Raw genomic sequence first — 18,857 nt, forward strand, 5'->3', positions numbered from 1 at the left:
GGGTTCCTAGGGATTGTTTGACAACATTATGGTTGGCAGCAGGTCCCAGTCCGGAGCCCACAGCCCTCCAGGAAAACAGCAGAAACAGCTACCATGGCGTCAGTGGTTTGCAGGAGCCAAGCAGAGACCACTGGGACTGACTTCTTCCTAGCAGATGCTGAGCCAGGACACAGGAGTCTTGTTGAGCTCAGCCTCTAGCATTGCTCTTGGCTGGCTGTTGGCTGCAAGTACTATGTCTTGTAGGCAATTTCCTCTGCTAAAAAGCAGAGGCAACTGTCTCTGGCTCTGACAGGGGTGATTGGTTCTGCACTTGAGGTTTTCCAGACTGCTACAGCAAGGTTTTGTACAAGCAGTCTTTTGTTACAGAATGTTGCATTTCCATTTAAAATTAGTAATTTGCCACTGAATGTAGGCGGGCAGGGTGTGCAGAATTGGTGATCTCCTAAGATTGCTTTAAAAAAGGCAGCTAGAAGGAGCAGTGCCTGCTGCTTTTCCCATCATATTTTTTGTGTGTTGTCTGTGTAGTGCAGGTTTGATCTGATCATTCATATTTGACACATCTTGTTTTTTATGGCTCTTCAGTGTGACATCCCACAGCGAGGACTTCACAAGATGTAGTGACACTGAGATGTGAGTGAGGGGTACGAGTGTTAATGCTGTAAGTGATGTACTTCAGCAGCCTCTGTTCGGCTGGAGGAACTCTTGTGGCAAGTCCTCCACAGAAATTCAGGGCAGAGAGCCTCCCTGGGAATGAGGGATGTTCCTGGGGCTCTCTGTTGCAGCCTTTCAGCTGGTGTCCGGGAGAAAAGCGTTTTGAGAGTCGGAATCTCAGTTTGAGGCCCAGCCCTGCAATTTTTGTCATAGCTCCTTTGAGTCAACAAAGCACCCTCATTCCCTTTAGGACATAAAAATCAGGATCAGATCCTCATTTGGGAAAGGAAGTAATAAACCGAGTAATACAGCAAAGCACTCCAGTGGCATGGAGCATCTTGGCTGACCCCAATTACTGCTTCCCTGAAATGATACCGTTGGAGGGAAGCAGACAGCAGTTTCGCTGCACACTGTCTACATGTCACTGCTTAGCTCTAAGAACAGAAACCTCTCCCATATTATTTTTCTATAGGTTTCTCTACATGGTTAATATTTAAATAGCTTTTCTTAATCATTGCAGGGAGGGGAAGGTTTTTTTCTTAAATGTGGAAAAATCTTGCAGCAAGCCCAGCTAGGCAGACATGCAGTTACAAGTGAGATGGCTGCAGTCTGCTGCATTTGGGAATGTCAGTGGCGTAGGGAGCAGGCTGGATCTGTGTGGGTTGGTAGTGGAGCACCTTTGCAGCTGTGTGACCAATGCAAAAAGAGAGTGTCCGTAAGTAGTAATGGCACCCCGAGAACGTACAGGAGCTGTGATATTGTGCCCTGGCAAAAAGCCTCTGCTAGTAATTTTGTGTGACACAGATTTTTAGTGGTACTTCCTCTCTCCTTGATCGGTGTCCCCTCTCATGACTGCTCCAGCCACCTCCTCTATAAAGGAGGAGCTTCCAGTGATCTCTCCGGGCTTCCTAAGACCACAGCAGCCTCCTTTCATCCTGGGGCAAGCTGTGTTTCCACTCAGTGCTGCTTGTGTAGCATGGATCATGTCCAGAGACTGATGAGCACAAGTCAGGTGTTGAACTCTTGCTTTGCCCCATGAATTTTCCATCAGTTTCGCTTCTGAGGTTTCCTGATTAATGGAAGCTTTGCCATTTTTCCACTGTAGTGCAGGTGATGTTTGCCTTAAACGGTGTGCATGACTGTGCAGGGAGTTTCACCATGATTCAGGAGGACATGTTGCCTTTGCAAGAAGAATTAGTTATTAGTGCAGCGCAGTTTATTCAGCCAGTGGTGTTATTTCTGACCACTATGTGATGAAGGAAGAATAAAACTTTCCAAGAAAATCTGAGTCTGTGGGAGGGTGAGTAGCTACCAGACAGCATGGAGCTCTGCACCTAAGCAAAAAAAAAGAGACAACCCTGTCTGGCTAATTTTTCTTCTTCTTCCTTAGGTTGGTGGAGATGAAGATGCTGGCAGGACTGTGTCTGAGTGCAGTCCTACAGCTGCTGCCCGTGTGTCTTGCCCGCTGTGTGACCATGGCTTCCCAGCTGACGAGATCGAGGTGCACGCCATGTACTGCAACGGCATCGCGGGGCCGGAGCCTGGTGAGGACGCTCCAGGTCTGCCAAGTGCTGTTTCCACGTGTTTGCTCCTCGTGCTCACCCCCCTTCCCTGTTGTTACTTGGCAGGCAGGTGCTGCAATCTTCTCTCAGGATATTTAGTGTGGGGAGGTTTGTTCACTCTGCCTTACTCCATCTCCACGCTGCCCAGGAGATGTTATTGGAGGCTCTGGTATTTCCAGCACCTCCTGCACAGAGACATCATCTCTGATTGACTTCACACAATAATTCACCACATTATCAACTCTTGGATATTATCCCAACTCTTGAATATTATCCTAGTCCTGGATGCTTCAAGCAGTACTCATAAGATCTGTCTATTGTGTTGTTTGTTGAGGACCTGCAGAGAATGTGGCAGTGGTAGAAAATGGAAGGCTTGAGCCACATGGGCAATCGTCCTTCAGGGCTCTTGAGAGGGGGGAATGTTCTGTTCTACTCCAAGCATGGCCTGTGCTCTGCATGAAGTCTGACATTTGTATGTGCAAAAATGGCTTGTTTGGGTGGCAGATACTGCAGAAAAGTTTCCTTCTTGTTTCACTAAAATTGCAAAATGGTAACTATCAGTCTGGGAGTGTGGATTTTTCTCCTTCATGTGCAGAGTGAGGCATAGAAGCACAGTGAGACTGCCCATATTAATCCTCTTTGCATTCTTTTTCGTATCAGTTTTCCATAGCCAACCTTTGTGGAGCTTAAGTGAACAAATACACTGGTTGGTTATCAACATATTCAGTAAGTTATGTTTTAGCTGCTGCTTGAAATGTAAAATCTGTGTTAGCACAACGTCAGGTAATATCAAAGTAGTAGCTTGTAATAAGATTAACTTTTCAGGTTGTGAATATATAATTTTTGGTTGCATACATTTGGGTTGTTAAATGCAACCTAAATCTATGATGTTTAAGCAATTTGAGCAAATCAGAGCTAGTATGAGAACTGTAACTTCTGCATTTCTCTAGCAGGAGGAAGTTTCACCATGCAATCTTAATGCAGAGTTGATGTAGTTTTAAAATAAAAGGTTCCTGATATACTAAACCTTTGGGGATGTGACATGTCAAGATAACAGAAGTCAGAGTAGAGGCTGATGCTGGCTGGTGCTTAATTTTGGTGGAAGGTTCTCTCTACAGGCACAGCCCAGGTACTGATACAAAGCATTTGGCTCAGGCAAATTACAAATTATCATAGTTCCTTCCTGTCCTCAAGACTGATAAAGGTCTTATTTGTGTTACAAAATGGAGCAGCATTTTTAGTGTGCCTTTTAGCAGGAATGTCTTTGGCCTTGTGGTATTCCGGTCCCTGGTGTGGCTGGACTGTGAGTGTATCCATTGATCCTGGGGAATCCCAGCTGTGATCAGGAAAAGGCTTTGAATTTTTTGGCAGTGCAAGGGAATTTGTTCTTTTCTTTGGTGTTTGCTTTCAGCAGGACAGAGTTCAAGGCTGGCCTCTCCATTCTGCTTCCAGGCTGGTCTCCTTGGGGATGTTTGTAAGGGTAGTTATTTTGGAATTGCTACTCTGCTGTTCTGGCTTGTTCAGAACAATCCTCCTGTAAGAAAATCAGCCTGGAATAAAAGGGGTTTTTCTCTGCAGTAATGGCTGTAAGCAGAGCAATGGGTTTGGGACAAAATCACAGTAATTTGAGTTTTCTATTGGCAGTTATTCTAGTATTTTCCCTGTAGAGACCAGGCTCTATTAGCCATAACAGTCTGAGACACCTGTGTTGTTTGCATCCAGACTCTTTGCAGGACCAAGGGCTTCCTGGGCTTGGGCAGAATCTTGCCTGCCTGTGGGGCTCTGGCTCGTGGGGCACCTCGGGCCAGTTTCCAACAGTTGTTGGAAGGCAACTGTCACCCAGAGGGCTCTCAGCTGCTGGGCTGGTCCGTGGGATTTGGGTTGAATAGGCAGATATGATGTTCAGCTCTGAGCAGAGGCCAGACAGGAGCCTGGCACAGCTGTGCAGGTACAAAAGGACTCTGTTTCCAGGGCTGTTACCTTGGCATCCACCACTAACACAAAATCCATAGGTAAAGCTAATTCATGGGGAGAAAAAAGATGTGAGAGAATTTTCTTCTGAAGCAAATGCCAGCTCCTGTGTGGGTCCAGAAGCTGTTCTCTACTGCTTCAGCACTGCATGCTCTTGGCTGGCTGCTGGCTTCCTTGGGAGCACAGCAACAGCCTTGTGTCAAAGAGGAAGTCAAAATTCTGCCCTCTACACCATGCCCTGATCTGTTAAGAAAAGATGGCTTCAGGTTTCCTTTGGTGCACTGGGTCAGGTGTTCCTGATCTGTCTTCAGATTTATTAATTGGACTTACTCCTGATGTCTCTAGAATTGCAGTCCTGCAAACTGTAGCTGTCAGTGGTTTCCATTTTAATACTACAAAAGGATGGGTTCTTGCTGGTTTTACTTCTCTTCTTCCTTCTAATCATGCACCAAAGTCTCTCAGTGTCTCAGGAGGCCAGCTCAGTCTGGCTGATATCTAAGGGCAGGTTTTCAAATGAGCAGCTGGGCAAGATGAGCTGCAGTTGCTTCCCCTACTTACATGGTTGCCCTGGCTGGATGCCCAGACCACCACAGTACCTGGGCAGTATGAAAATCTTTTCATGAATTTCCACTTTCCTGTGATCTGAGTAAATAAGAAAGAAGAGCCTGATGTTGTGTTAGCTACTGTACCTGGCTGCAGAGGGCTCAGGTCCTGGGTTTCCAGCTCAGTGGCTGGTGTTAATTCCAAGCGAATGAGTGGAGCTGTGGAATTGCTGTGCCAACTCCCTCTTTCTTCATGCACTCAACTGAAGGGGCTCACTTGTGTGAGAGGGCTCTGCTGGAGTCACCACATCCATCGCCCGCTGCTGCTGCCAATGCAGGGATCCGCTGGTCTCAGTCTGGAAGCGAGTCTTGGCTGCAGCTGAGTACAGCAAATACTCTCCGGCTTTGTGACATACTCGATGCCTCTCACCCCCCGTCTACATGCATCCGACATCTCAGTTCCCAAGTGAGCCCAGGAAAATGAGGATTTGGTATATCCCTTCCTCCCAAAGCTCAAATGCAGTCTTGATGCAGCTGTCAGACTTCAGCAGTGGCACTGGTGCTGTTAAAAAGCTCCTGACATCAGTAGAAGTGGCACTGATATGGCAGAGAGAGAAATGAAATGGGTGCAGAGGAAAACTGCATGGCTTCTGAGAAGGGACAAGATGCCATGAGCCAGACACTAATAGATCCTGCAAGGAGATGGCACAGCTGGTAGTGAGCACAGGGAGCTGGTGGGTCAGACCACAGGTGGGTTGAGCAGGAAGGTAAGGAGCTCAGTGGCTCTGACCTCGCGGCTCCACATGCCAGCCAGACCTGGCAGCCCCAGGAGGTGCTCAGGCTGGGTGTGCTGATAGTGAGGCCATACTGGGCAGGGTTTGCTGCACTTCCCCAGGGTGAATGCTGGAGCCAAACAGACCAAGGATGACTTGTGAACCAGAAGAAATGCTGAGCGAGGGAGAAGGTTATTCTCGGGCTACAGAGTATGTCTGACCCAGCAAAGAGCATTGCGTTTGGGAAAGTTACAAGGCTCCTGTCACACAAGCAGGTCAGCACTGCTCTGTGGTGGGGGCTTTCCCTGTAGCAAGTCTTTTCCTATGTTCTGAACCCCCTTCTTGGGGGCAACCAGCGTGTTTTGGCAGGGATTGTACCTCACCAGCTGGTCCTGTTCTCTCTCCTTTGCTGCTTCTTCCAGCAACACAACTGAGAGTCTCCTTCTGGGCAGCTGCAGAGCTAGTCCCAGACTAATAGGGAGCCTATCTCTAATAGGGCCATTATGCCAGATGTGTTCACTGCTTTTGGAAGAAAATAGAACTGATTAACACCTGAGCTGGTGCAGAAGGCTCCCGAGACAGTGTTAAGGAATATTAACGAGCGCACGCTGATTTGGAGAGCAGTTCTCACCACGCTGTCAAATGCACATGTTGGTTGGGTTCTTGGGAGGCTGGATGGCCAGGGGGCTGGCCATTGTTACCAGTCCTCCTAGTCAGGCTGCCACTTCAAATCTGGGCCAGGCTATGTTAAAGAGAGACGTTTGCTTTAGTTCCTGTGAGTCATGAGCTGTTGGTATCAGTCATCGCCTATGAGACAATACCCACATCCTAGGAGATGCTTGAGCTTGTTTCTTCAGCATGGTTGTCTCCTGTCAACCCCAACAGCTCCTGAGCACATCACAGTACATTGCTGGCTGTAGCTGCAGATCAGTGATTGCTGCTAAAGGAAAGGCTGTGTTGCATTGTGGGTAGATATTGGGGTTGCCCAACACTCTGGAAGTGGAGTTTTGCTAAAACTCAGAAGAATTCCCTTTGTTCTGCACAAAATTTTGTGCTTCACTTTCTTTATCACAGACAATGTGCTAACAATAACAGGTTTGTTGTACCCATACCTTGGATTCAGACTTTTCTCCTCATGAGTATGGGAAGCAGCATCACCAAGCCGTAAAACAGCTCCCTGCATTGTCCCCTTAGCCAGCATGCCTGAGAGCGCTTACTGTGACATCTGTTTTGGAGCTGGAGTCTTGAACGTCCCTGATGAAGCAAGCTAAGCTATCTGAAATGTTCCCTGAGGATCTTTGCTGGTGGTATGTCAACAGGAATACACTGAGAGGAATTCAACTGAAAGGGACAACACTCCAACGTGCTCCCTGCAGATGCCTGCAGAGCCAGTTGGGAAAGGCTGCTTGGGCTTGCTGGGGGAACAGAAATGGTTGGACCTGTCATCAGCTGCTCAGCTGGGATCTCACTGGCTACCCATGTGTTGGAGCTTCTGGAGAGCAGCACTGCTCCTGGTAGAGATCTTCATCCAGGGGACTCCCAGGGCTGTCTGTGGACAATAGCACCGGTCACCACGCTTCACATGGGCAGTGAGAAAGTGATGAGTGTGGGCTAATTGCTGTAGCCTCCCCTTTCCAGTGTGAGCTGTGTCCCTTCCCAGCCAGGCTCTCTCTACCACATCTGCAGAAGGTCTGGTGCCTCTGCACAGCCCTTGCCTCAGCTCTGCATTCCCCTGAGCCCACAGCTGGCACTGTCCCTCCCTGCAGCAGGCACAGGAGCCTGGTTTGGCAGGAGCGGTGCCGTGCTGCCGGCACAGCTGGATAACGCTGCTCCCAGGCTACTGCACTGCTGTGCATCAGCTTTGAAATTCCTGTAAACTACAGACTGTCGATACAGCTTTTTCTGGCAAGTTAGGTGTGAAATGGTCAGCTGGCTTCCTAGTCTGGGAAAGGTAAATTCTTCAGTATCCCCCCCGAAAAGGACACTTGTCCAGCAACCTCTTCGGCAGGAAAGAAGACCCTGCTTGTCCCAGCCCAGTGTTTCTTCACCTCTGCCATCACCTCTGCTGCAGCTTTGAGTGGAAGTGATGGAAACTTGGTGCCTTTGGGCATGATGTAGGGATGGTTTTGGGGTGGACGGTAATAACCCTTTTTGTTAACCCTTTCTGTTTTTCCTCCAGTGCTCACCCGGCATCAGAGAGAGGCAAGAAATAAAGCTGCCAGTGGTGAAAGCAGCCCACCATCCTTAGACATTGACAAGTAAGTAGGTATGCCTGCTCCTCCAAGATTGTTTTCATGCTTCTGTTCTAGCTTGACTGTGGATGTCTTTATTCCTGTACAAATGCTGGCTGTTGGCTTTATAGAGGTGTTTCCCTAAGAAATTGCTTTTCCTCAGTGCCTCTTGTTGCAGCGCTGGCTATATTTAAACCAAAGCAAGAGGAATTTGCTGCTCTCAGATTGTTTATTTTTGCACTGATTTCCTTTCAGCCCAATCCATGACGGGTCAGGGGTGCGTGGCTGCTGGGGGGGAGCTGTAGCTAAAATGGTGCTAACTCAGCCGGTTTCTGATGGGAGGTTTGAGCTTGGTAACCCCAGGAAAAGAAGAGGCCAGGACATGGAGGCTGTCAACATGGCACCTGTAGTGATATTCTTAATTAAATTAGACTTTCAGAATAGCAGTGGCTTTGTTTAATCTCTCTCCATGCAGCCCCTCCTCCTGCCACCCACACAAAGCATCATAAGAGAGGATCTGACAGTAAAATCCCTGCTATGGAAGCAATTTTGCTGTTACAAACAGTGGATGGCAACATCACTAATGGAATTAGGCTAATTATAGAGAGGACAGCTTCTGTTTAGACACATTATCTGGGTAATCAGCACTGACTGGAAAGAAAATACGGGAAAAAGTGCTGCAGAGTTTTGCTCGATGGGGGCTCTCCATATGCATTTTAGAGCCTGGGGTGTTCACTAAGAGAGTACCACTATCAAATTGAACACAATGTTGCTGGGGCTGGTCCCTGTGGGCTTTGTCTCTTCTTGGAGATAGTCCATTCCTGAATGCAGCTCCCCTCCTGAAGAGCCAGTGTCCTCTTCTGCAGGGTTCAGTCCCTGCTGAGAGCTGGTGTGGAAGCGAGTGTAGCTGTGTAAATCCATGCCTGACCTTCATCTCCTTTCACCCAGAATAATTTTCTTCCCAAGAACACTCAGTTGTCCTGCGTGAGCCTGACCATCTTCCACCCAAATGAGAGGGTTTGAGAAACAGGCTAAGCCAACCCCCCAGCAGGAGCATGTGCTCTGCAATTCTTCTCCCTGCATGCCATGATGTAAAATGGAGACAGTGCAGAGAAAGACTTGATTTACTAGTCAGACAAGTTCATCCAGCCCTGGTAAAATGTCTCTCTGATTTAACACACTTGGTTTGCTTTTCAGGCAGAATTTAACTCCCCTTTGCAAAGCCCTTGCACTTCATTTCTGTAGATTTTGACAGGGTGCTTTATGTCTGGGGAGAAATCAGTGGTGTTTGAGATAGTTAGATGAGCAGATTTGATTACTGTCCCACTGCTGCAGCAGCAGGATACAGAGGAACAGGCAGGGAAAACTGATAATCACTCAGTCTTTGCGATTGGTGCCGGCCTGACCCCACTGAGCGAGACTGGATCTGGTGACACATCTTCTCCAAGGCATGGCCTGGAGGAGGAAAGTCACCGCTGGTGTCTGGGAGCCCAGTGCAGGGTGAATCCTAATGCAGTGCTCTGTCCTTTGCTGCCTGGCAGGTGTGAGAAGTGCTACCTCTGTAAGTCACTGGTGCCACTGCTGCAGTATCAGAGGCACGTGGACAGCTGCCTTCAGGCTGCTAGGCAAGCTCAGGGAACCAGGAGGCTGCGAAGAGCCAAGGTGAGGGGCGACCCTGCACACCATCCCCTTTGCTTTGCGCTGGGTGTGGGGCTGGGTTGGCAGCCAGAGCTGTTTCCCTGGTTGGCAGGGATGAGCTGACCTGATGTAGGATTGCCTGTCCCTGTGGGCCACTGTGGACAGAGAACTCATTGCCCTCCTTCCCACGACGCTCTCTGAGAGCACGGACCAGTCCCAGGTGTGAGCTAATCCAGCAGAGCTGCCAGCAACCTCTCCAGCGGGCAGGCAGCCAGGGCTGTGCCGCTGCCAGCCAGCACGCCTCAGTCCTGCAGCCTTCCTCAGCTGAATTTTGATGGAATGGAGGCCAGCATCAGGATGACAAACCTATCTGACTATCCACAAGCCCATTCCCAAGGGGAAAGCTTTAGAGTCAGAGCAGGGGAAATTGCTCAGTGCTGGGAGCAAACAGCAGTGTCCCAGGAGAATTGTGGGGGAGCGAGCACAGTGGAGGTGTGCTGGGTGTGGGGAATGTGCCTTGCTAGAGGAGGTGGGAGGCAGGAGCGTGGGTGGCAGCTGGCTCACAGTCACTCGCCAGGTGTTAGCCCCCGTTGTGCTTTTTCCTGCTCGTGGTGGTCCCAGGGGAGCACAGAGAGGGCCCTTCCAGGCCTTCCTGCTGGTTCCTGCAGGCAAAACCCTAGTGCTGCAGCTTTGCCTGCACTCAGAAATGTGATTCACGGCATGAAGATGCAACATGATGTCTTAGTTTTGTATAATCCCTTAAATCCATCACAGACCTCAGCCCTTTGGGGATTCAGATGCAAATGATGAGATTTCTGGTTGATGATTTTGGCTGGGATACAGCCAAGCACTGTGTGGTTCAGAGTACTGCAGGGCATGGCTGCTCCTGCATGTGACCGGCTCTGTGGGGGCTGTTTGACTCTGTCCCTGTGCCCCACAGCTGGCTGGTGTGTGGGTCCTGCAAGCAGGCACAGGCACAGGGTATGGGGGGAGAGATGCTGAAGCCAGGGGACTCTTTGGGAAGGCTCAGAAAGGCTCTGTGTTACCTCTGTCCCTGCCTTGTGCTGAGATGGCAGCTCACTGGGGAAGCCTGGCCATGGGCTGGGCCATTGCAAAGCTTCCTAATGGCACTGTTGGGCTTGCAGTTTCCTGCTATGGCCCATTTTGGGGTGATTTGCAGCTCCAGCCCCACAGTCAGGATGCCAGTACCTTCCAGAACAGTTCTGGGGGCAGGGAGCATCCAGGAGAGGGGACTTTGCTGGGCCAGTGAGGCTCAAATCAGCCAGGTCAAGTGGTCTTCCCCTAACACATGTGACCAGCACAGCTGCATCTTCCCAGGGCAGAGAGAGGGCACGAGGTGTGTTCCTAATCTGGCTGTGCCCTAAAGGAAGGCCCTTCCCTCCAGCACCAAGCCACAATATCCTTGGACAGAGTGGGACGAGTCTGCCCTTGGATATGCAGTGCTGGGGGATGTGTGCCAGCTGTGCCAGAGCCCCTGGTGCCCCTGTTTGTCACAGCCCTGTGCTTGCTGGCTGGGCTTGGGGATGGTGTCCCCGTACCCTGGCCTCCCTCTTTACCGGGTTCTGCTTGTTTAGCTGCTCTTTTCTGCCTCTGCTTGAGCACTAGTTGGGCTGGGCATGGAGCAGTGCCCTTCCCGCATGTGGCTGGAGGCCCTGGATAAGCAGCATTCCCTCTTGTGCCCAGCCTGACCCTGAGGGCTCGAGGAAAAAGTGTCCCCGAGGCCATCCTGCCTAAGGGGTTCCCTGGTGGCAGTGCTGTGATGGTGGTTCTCCTCTCCTTGGCAGGACACCGGAAGGCAGGAGAGAGGACTCCTCAGGATGCTGGAGCTCTCGGAGAGCAAGTCTGAAGGTGGAAAACTTTCTATGTCAGCCCGGCTGTGTCAGGGCTGCCCTTTCCCAGCTCTCCCCTTTTGTTCCTGGCTCGTCCTGGGCTGTTCTGGGAGAGCAAATTCCCCTTGGAAGGGTCTGTTCTTTCTGAGCAGAGCAGGAGGCTGTGGGCTTAGCTGGCTGTCAGCATTTCCCAGCTGGCTGCACACATCCCTGCCAGTACCCACTGGATGTGTGCCTACTGGACTCACACCAGAGCCCAGAGTCCTTGTAGGGATAGGGGTGTACTCTGAACCATTGCACCAAAACAACGTCCATCTTCCTGGGGGATGTGGGGGGCTTTTGCTGTCCCTGTCTGTGCACCAGCACTTCCCTCCATGGATCCAAGGACAGGAGGAGAAGAGCAGGGAGAGGTGCTCTTGGCAGCACCCGTGGCTCACACAGGAGGGCTGATGTGTGCTCTTGTTGCAGGTGCTGACGCGGGGACTCCCCTCACTGGATTAGGAGACCAACAGTCCTCTCCCCCACTCTCAGCCGCTGATGGGGAGCCGTCGGCAGACAGCCCCACCTCCATTCAGCACCTTCCTTTCCATGTCTCCCCTGCAAAACCCGGCGTCTCCTTGGAAGCCATGGATGGTGTGGTGGACTCGGAGCCACGTGTGGCTCTCCGTGTGGGCAGCCAGCAACGGATCAAAGGCTGCCGCCGGAGAAGGCACAAGTTCTGAGGCTGGCCGTGCTGCAGGGACCCCCAGCAGCTCCCTGTGCCCCAGGGAGGGTCTTCTCGGCACTGTACCCCTGCTTCACCTGCAGCCTTTGTCTCCCACGCCCCTTTTATATGTTTTATACGACCTGTGCGGGGAGTGCTGGGTGGAGAAGCGACTATGTGTTTTATAGGTGCCTGTGCAGCTTTGCTCTCTGTTACAGAAATGGAAATATATTTATGTATGTTTTTATGAAACTGCAGCACCACGGCAGAGCTCTGCTGGCTTTCTCTAGGGAATGGGAGGGCGCTGGAGGGAGGAGAGGAGGAGCAGCAGACGGTGGGTCCCAAATCACACTTCCCCAGGCCTCTCCTGGAGCTGGGGTTGGTGGGGGCGCTCGGGGCTGCAGTGCCCTGTGCTCTATGCAGCAGCACAGCGCTGACATTTCCAGCCGGGAGTGGCGGAGGGCACCTTGGTGCCATCTGACAGCCGCAGTCAGCGGATGCAGCGACCGGAGGAGCCACGGCCGCGGTGTCCCCGTGTCCTTGGTGCTTTCTCCGTCCCCGGGTGGCTCGGCCGTACGCCTGCTCCCCGGGACAGCGGGGCTTTGCTTGCCTCGCACCGGGCCTTGGAGGGACCTGCTCCTCCGGAGCATCCTCACGGGGAACAGGGGAGGGCGACCCATGCCAAATTAATGGCACGAGCTGGTGCGGAACTCATTAAACCCCGGGCTTTAAGCAGCGATGCCGCCCGGCCGGGAGCGGGCAGCGGGGAGCGGAGAGCGGGGAGAGGGCAGCGGGGAGCGGGCAGCGGAGAGCAGGCAGCGGGCAGAGGGGAGAGGGCAGGGGGCAGCGGGGAGTGGGGAGAGGGCAGCGGGGAGCGGGCAGCGGGGAGCGGGCAGCGGGCAGAGGGGAGAGGGCAGGGGGCAGCGGGGAGTGGGGAGAGGGCAGCGGGGAGCGGGCAGCGGGGAGCGGCCCCGCCCGCGGGTGGGGCCCGGAGCGGCGCCGCCCATTGGCCGCGGCGGGGCCGGCTCGCGGCGGGGCGACCAATGGCGGGGCGGGGCGCGGCTGTTGCCGGGGGGACGGCGGCGGCAACGGCCCCGCCCGCGCCGACACCGGCACCGGCCCGGCCGCCAACGGCCCCGCACACCGGCCCCAGGCACCACCGGCCCCGCACACCGGCTCCAGGCACCACCGGCCCCGCACACCGGCCCGCCGCCATGGGCAGCCGCAGCACCCGGCCCAAGTCCCCATCTGGCCAGTTCGGCGGGGCGGACAGAAGAGACCAGAGGCGAAATCTGGGCGCAGAGGAACGGGGCGGTCGGTACGTGGACCGGTGAGCGGCTCCTGCCCTGTGGAGACCGCTGTGGGGCCGAGGATGGGGCCGTGCAGGCTCCCCAGATCCCCCAGGCTGTTGCAGGGGAGAGACATCAGCCTCTGGCCTCTTGCAGGTGGTGGGGACCCTCTCCTTCCAACCCCCCTGTGCTCGGCCCTATGACCGTGGTGGGGCAGAGCTGCCTCCTCCACAACCGCAGAGGCAGTGTGACAATACTGCACAGGAGCGACAGTATGGACTCCTCATGGAGCATGGAAATAGACAACAGGTGGGGGAAGCAGAGCTGGGTACAGGCCCCCCAGCCCCACTGTGTGCCTGGGCAAGGGCAGGCATTTGTCCTGTCCTGCAGGCTGGAGCACAGTGGGTGACACACCACCTCCCTTCATGCAGGTTCCCATCGAGACATCACAGCCACCACCATGGTAGTTCCCACACCACACCGGTAAGGCCCATCCCTGCTCCAGTCATTCCCTGCCCTTTGCCTCTGCACCTCTGCCCTAATGCACCATCCCCAGATACAACGAGCCCTGCGATCGCTCTGCATCCCACTGGAGAGGCTGCATATTATGAAGGGCCACATGATGCAGGACATGTGCAAGGGGCTGAGCCGCCAGACACATGCACAGGCCAAAGTGCGGATGCTGCCCACCTACGTCTGCTCCACTCCCAACGGCACCGGTAAGGCAGCCCAGCCTGATGATGAACTGTTCTGCTGCTGACAGACCTGCACACCTCTCTGGAGTAGGCCCTGGAGGTGCCAGGGAGGGGTAAACCACTCTTGGATCAGTTATGGGGTCCATAAGCTTCTCCTCTGCCAGTCCCCAGTGCAGGGACAGTAGCCAGAAGCTTGCTCCCTTGGCCTCTCTGAGAGTCTCAGGCTCTCAGGAGCCTCCCCCATGGGTGAGTGAGTGTCCCTGGGACAGGGCAAGGAGCAGATTTTAGGAGATCTGCCACAGGGAAGGTCTCTGCCTGACACTGCCTCTGTTCCCCCATAGAGAAGGGCAACTTTCTGGTGGTGGAGCTGTGCCAGAACCAGGTTCGGACCCTGTTGGTGACCCTCTACGGAGATGGAAACATGAGCCCCCAAATGATGTACAAGATCTTTGACATGCCAGAGAGCATCATGCAGGGCGAGGGGGAAGCGGTATGAAGAGGCCATGGCAAAGGGTGGTTGGTGCTGGGCTGCCCAGCACCACAGAAGCTCAGCATGGCTCCGGGCTGGTGCTGGAGCTCTGGGCTGCCTTCCACAGCCTGGGTACTGAGTAAGGCAAGCAGCCCTTACCCCCAGTCATGACTTTGCAGCTCTTTGACTTCATTGCACAATGCGTGTCCCAGTTCCTGGCTGAGACCACCACCTCTGACACCAGCAGCTCTGAGGAACGCCTCCCCTTGGGCTTTGTCTTCCCCTTCACCTGCCGGCAGACGCAGCTGGACAAGGTGAGGGGGAGAGCCCTGTCCCAAGCTGTCACCACAGCACAGCAGCACTGGGGAGAGGAATCCTGGTGCCAGAGGTCAACAACTGTGCTGCATGCTCTCCACAGGCAGAACTCCTCTCCTGGTCCAAGGGCTTCAGCTGCAGTGGTGTGGTGGGGAAGGATGTTGTGCAGATGCTGCAGTCAGCCATCAATAAGCAGGAGGTGGGGGGCAATGGGGAGGGTGGCCGGTGGCTGTCCTCATGGAGGGGCTGGAAATCCTCTCAGTTTGCTCCTGGCCAGCTCTCCCACGTGGAGGTTGTGGCCCTGATGAATGACACTGTGGGCACCATGATGACCTGCTGCACGGAGGGGAGACCGTGTGAGATCGCCGTGGTCGCAGGTGAGACTTGGGCACCCCGCGTGCCACGGCGGTGGGCGCTGGGGGGGCTGCGCCAGTGCTCAGCCCCATCACTCCCACAGACAAGGGCTCCAACTGTTGCTTCATGGCCGAGGCATACCTGGTGGAAACGGCAGAAGAGACCAGCGGGCGGATGTGTGTCAACACTGAGTGGGGCTGCTTTGGGGACGATGGCAGCCTGAATGACATCTTCACACCCTATGATGAATCTGTGGATGAGGAATCTTCCAACCCTGGGGAGAAGAGGTGCTCTTTCTCCCCCAGAAAGGACAGGGCCTTTGGGGCTCCCCATCTATCCCTGAGCATGTCAGGCCCCACCAACAGGAGCACACATTCCCCCGCAATGCTCCTGGGTGCTTTTAAAGGGCCAAGGGGTGCTGCTAGGGAGGCATGACTGACTCCCATGCGGGCTGCACACAGGTTTGAGAAGCTGGTGGGCACCCTGTACCTGGGGGAGATTGTCCGGCACGCGCTGATTGCTCTGACTGCTGAGAAAGCTCTCTTCACTGGGACCGATATTGCTGTCCTGAAGGAGAAGGGAGTGTTCACGATCCAGCATGTTCTGGATATCATCAAGTGAGTGTCTGGGGACGAGGAGCTGCCGTGGGTGGGAAGATGGGGGGTGATGGATGGGGTGTTCCTGACTGCAAGCTGGCAGACCTGGAAGTGGTGCAAGGCTGTGATCTGCCTTGCAGCAACGAGGATGGCACGACTGACGTGAAGAGGGTTCTGGAGGTTCTGGGGCTGCAGCCAAGCGAGCGGGATTGCGGCCGGGTGCAGCAGATCTGCCGGGCAGTGGTGGGGCGTGCTGCCACACTCCACGCCGTTGGGCTGGCTGCCATCCTCAGCTACATGTGCCAGACCCGAGACATGGAGACACTGATGGTCAACGTGGGGGTGGATGGAGAATTGTACAAAGGCTACAGCAGGTGATGAGGAACACAGGGCTCCCAGTGGGGTGCTACCCCAGTGAGATGCCTCACACCCAGCCCATGTTACCTTCATCCTCTGGCAGGTTTGAGGAGATCCTGCAGAGTGTGTCAAGACTACTGTCCCCTGAGTGCTTGGCCACCCTCCTGCCCTCGAGAGATGGCTCTGGGCGGGGAGCAGCCATGGTTACAGCAGTGGCTTTGCGCCTGGCAGCCCAGCGCCGTGTGGTGAACGAGGTGCTGGGCCCGCTAAGGCTCACCCACGCTGACCTGGAGAAAGTCCAGGCACTGATGAGGCAGGAGATGGAGCGGGGCCTGGGTAAGCACACCAATGCCACTGCCTCTGTCCGTATGCTGCCCACCTACGTTTCTCACACACCCGATGGCACCGGTAAGGGACAGGGACACTGGGAGTGGGGTGCTGAGGAGGCCGTGGCCCTGCTAATGCACTGTGCTGGCTCCCCACAGAGCGAGGTGACTTCCTGGCGCTGGACCTAGGGGGGACCAATTTCCGTGTGCTGGTGGTGCACGTGACAGAGGAGGGCATCAGCATGGCCAGCGAGATCTACGTCATCCCAGCTGCCATCATGCGGGGCACTGGCGAGGGGGTGAGGCTGAGGACTTGTGACCTGTGGCTGGGGCGATGGGGTGGGCATTGCCTCCCTACTTGCTCTCCATGGGGCCATGATGGGGCTAGGAGAAGCCATGCTGACCACGGCCACTATCTACAGCTCTTTGACCACATCATTGACTGCATCGTGGACTTCCAGACAAAGCAGAACTTGATGACACAGGCGCTGCCTCTTGGCTTCACCTTCTCCTTCCCCTGCCAGCAAGTGGGCCTGGATAAGGTGAGGGAGTGGCTCCAGCACCAGGGTGGTGGGAAGGACCCCAGGATTTGGTGTGAGGCAGCTGCCTGGCCCCTGCTCCTGCCACTCTTGCAGGCATTGCTGCTGACCTGGACCAAAGGCTTCACTGCCTCAGGCTGCGTGGGACAGGACGTTGTCCAGCTGCTGCGGGATGCTGCCCAGCGCAAACAGGTAGGAAATGTCTGGTGGCCTGTCCCTGTCCCCAGGATACACCCTGCACCCAGGCAGTGTCAGCCCCAGGAGCTGTCTGGGTGCCACCCGAACACGTGTCCCCATCTCCTGTTTGGCAGCATTCAGGGCTGCAGGTGGTGGCTCTGCTCAACGACACGGTGGGAACCATGATGTCCTGTGGTTACGATGACCCCAAATGTGAAATTGGCCTCATTGTGGGTGAGGAGCACCTTTGCGTTCAGGAGGTTCCCCAACCCCTCACCACCCCTCTACCCCATGTGGCAGGGCCACATGCCTCTGCCAGAATAGCGATGGGGGTGACACCAGCATGGGGCCTGCAGGGACAGGGACCAATGCCTGTTACATGGAGGAGATGAGGAACGTGGGCACTGTGGAGGGGGACCAGGGCCGCATGTGCATCAACATGGAGTGGGGGGCCTTTGGGGACAACGGCTGCCTAGACCACATCTTCACGCACTTCGACAGGGTGGTGGATGAAACCACCATCAACCCGGGCAAGCAGAGGTGGGTGAGGGCCCTGGGGCACAGGGGCTGGGAGTGGGTGTCTGCGCCCAGCTGAGGCTGTGCCTTGGGTAGGTTCGAGAAGCTCATCAGCGGCATGTACCTGGGCGAGATCGTGCGTCAGATCCTGTTGGTAATGACAGAGAAACAGCTCTTGTTCCAAGGTAGACCCACCTCCAAACTCCAAACCAGGAACATCTTCCAGACCAAGTTCCTCTCTACCATCGAGCTGTGAGTGTTGGGCTCCGGTGGGTTCCCTGAACCCGGGGTGGGGGTATCAGAACACCAAGAGAGGGGCCAGGCTACACTGATGTGGCACGGGCAGGGTGATGCCACCTCCAGCTTAAGGGATGGGGACAGCGATGGGGATGGGGACTCTGCTGCTAACAGTGGCACTGGTCCGGAGCAGCAATGGGCTGGCCCTGCGGCAGATACGGACCATCCTGAACGAACTGGAGCTCGATGCCAGCTTTGAGGACAGCGTGCTGCTGCGGGAAGTGTGCCAGGCCGTGTCCCTGCGGGCGGCCCAGCTCTGTGCTGCTGGCTTGGCTGCTGTGGTGGAGAAGATGCGAGAGAACCGGGGCCTGGACCAGCTGTCTGTCTCTGTCGGGGTGGATGGCACCTTGTACAAGCTGCACCCATGGTGAGTGGGGCCAGGGGCGGCAGGCACCTATGGGGCATCCTTCCCCTATGAAGGAGTCTGCGGTGGGAGGCATGGTGTGCATGGGGTGGGGGCATCAGTCCTCACCCTCCCCTCCTGTCCTGGTTAGCTTCTCCCACAACCTCCAGAAGACAGTGAAGGATCTGGCACCCAACTGCGATGTGTCCTTCCATCTCTCAGAGGACGGCTCGGGGAAAGGGGCCGCGCTCGTGGCAGCCGTGGCCTGTCGCACTGCCAGCGGAGGGCAATAGCCACCACTCTAATAAAGCTCTTTGCGCCACACCTCCAACTTCTTGGGGGGCTCCTGAGGGGCGTGGGGCAGCGCACGGCCGGGCACAGCCCCACGTAGCAATATATATCGAATTTATTTACATTCACGTCCGGCAGACCCCCCGCCCGCGGCACCGCTATGTACATAAGGCCAAGTGTAAATACTTGAATGCACTTAATACAGAATTAAAAAAACGGGCTTTACACAACACGGCACGGGGCCCGGGGCCGCCCGGCCCCACACGCAGACAGCACGACGGCACCGCACGCACGACGCACACCCAGTGCCCCCCAGCCCCCCACCGTGGGGTTCTGGGACCCCCAGGGCTGGGCTGAGTCCTGCCGCCACAG

General features: G+C 54.9%; 2 protein-coding genes across 9 annotated transcripts in view; both read left to right on the plus strand.

Annotated features, from left to right (window-relative positions):
* Nucleotides 1-12,107, plus strand: part of UIMC1 (ubiquitin interaction motif containing 1) — a 39,781-nt gene extending 27,674 nt beyond the window's left edge. For 4 of the 8 annotated variants that reach the window (XM_082291686.1, XM_082291688.1, XM_082291687.1 and 1 more), the window contains 5 exons: nt 2,042-2,210; nt 7,679-7,757; nt 9,272-9,392; nt 11,174-11,237; nt 11,687-12,107. In XM_082291686.1, coding sequence (XP_082147812.1) covers nt 2,042-2,210; nt 7,679-7,757; nt 9,272-9,392; nt 11,174-11,237; nt 11,687-11,940 — 687 coding nt within the window. In that variant the 3' untranslated portion in view covers nt 11,941-12,107. Of the gene's footprint in view, nt 1-2,041; nt 2,211-7,678; nt 7,766-9,271; nt 9,393-11,173; nt 11,238-11,686 lie in introns of those variants that run through there. The other 4 variants (XR_014226848.1, XM_082291690.1, XM_082291691.1 and 1 more) reach the window with 4 other exon arrangements.
* A 1,028-nt stretch (nt 12,108-13,135) lies between these two features.
* Nucleotides 13,136-18,487, plus strand: HK3 (hexokinase 3; the record flags this gene model as incomplete). Its single annotated transcript, XM_082291425.1, has 18 exons — nt 13,136-13,239; nt 13,367-13,538; nt 13,767-13,929; nt 14,247-14,395; nt 14,554-14,688; nt 14,793-15,066; nt 15,147-15,330; nt 15,505-15,660; nt 15,780-16,013; nt 16,100-16,404; nt 16,482-16,621; nt 16,745-16,864; nt 16,958-17,053; nt 17,173-17,272; nt 17,395-17,578; nt 17,651-17,806; nt 17,985-18,218; nt 18,346-18,487. 18 exons carry the CDS (start codon nt 13,136-13,138, stop codon nt 18,485-18,487), a joined length of 3,048 nt encoding a protein of 1,015 aa, XP_082147551.1.
* Nucleotides 18,488-18,857: the final 370 nt, after the last annotated feature.

Source organism: Coloeus monedula (assembly GCF_965178545.1).
Source record: "Coloeus monedula genome assembly, chromosome: 15".
NCBI classification, from domain to species: Eukaryota; Metazoa; Chordata; class Aves; order Passeriformes; family Corvidae; genus Coloeus; species Coloeus monedula.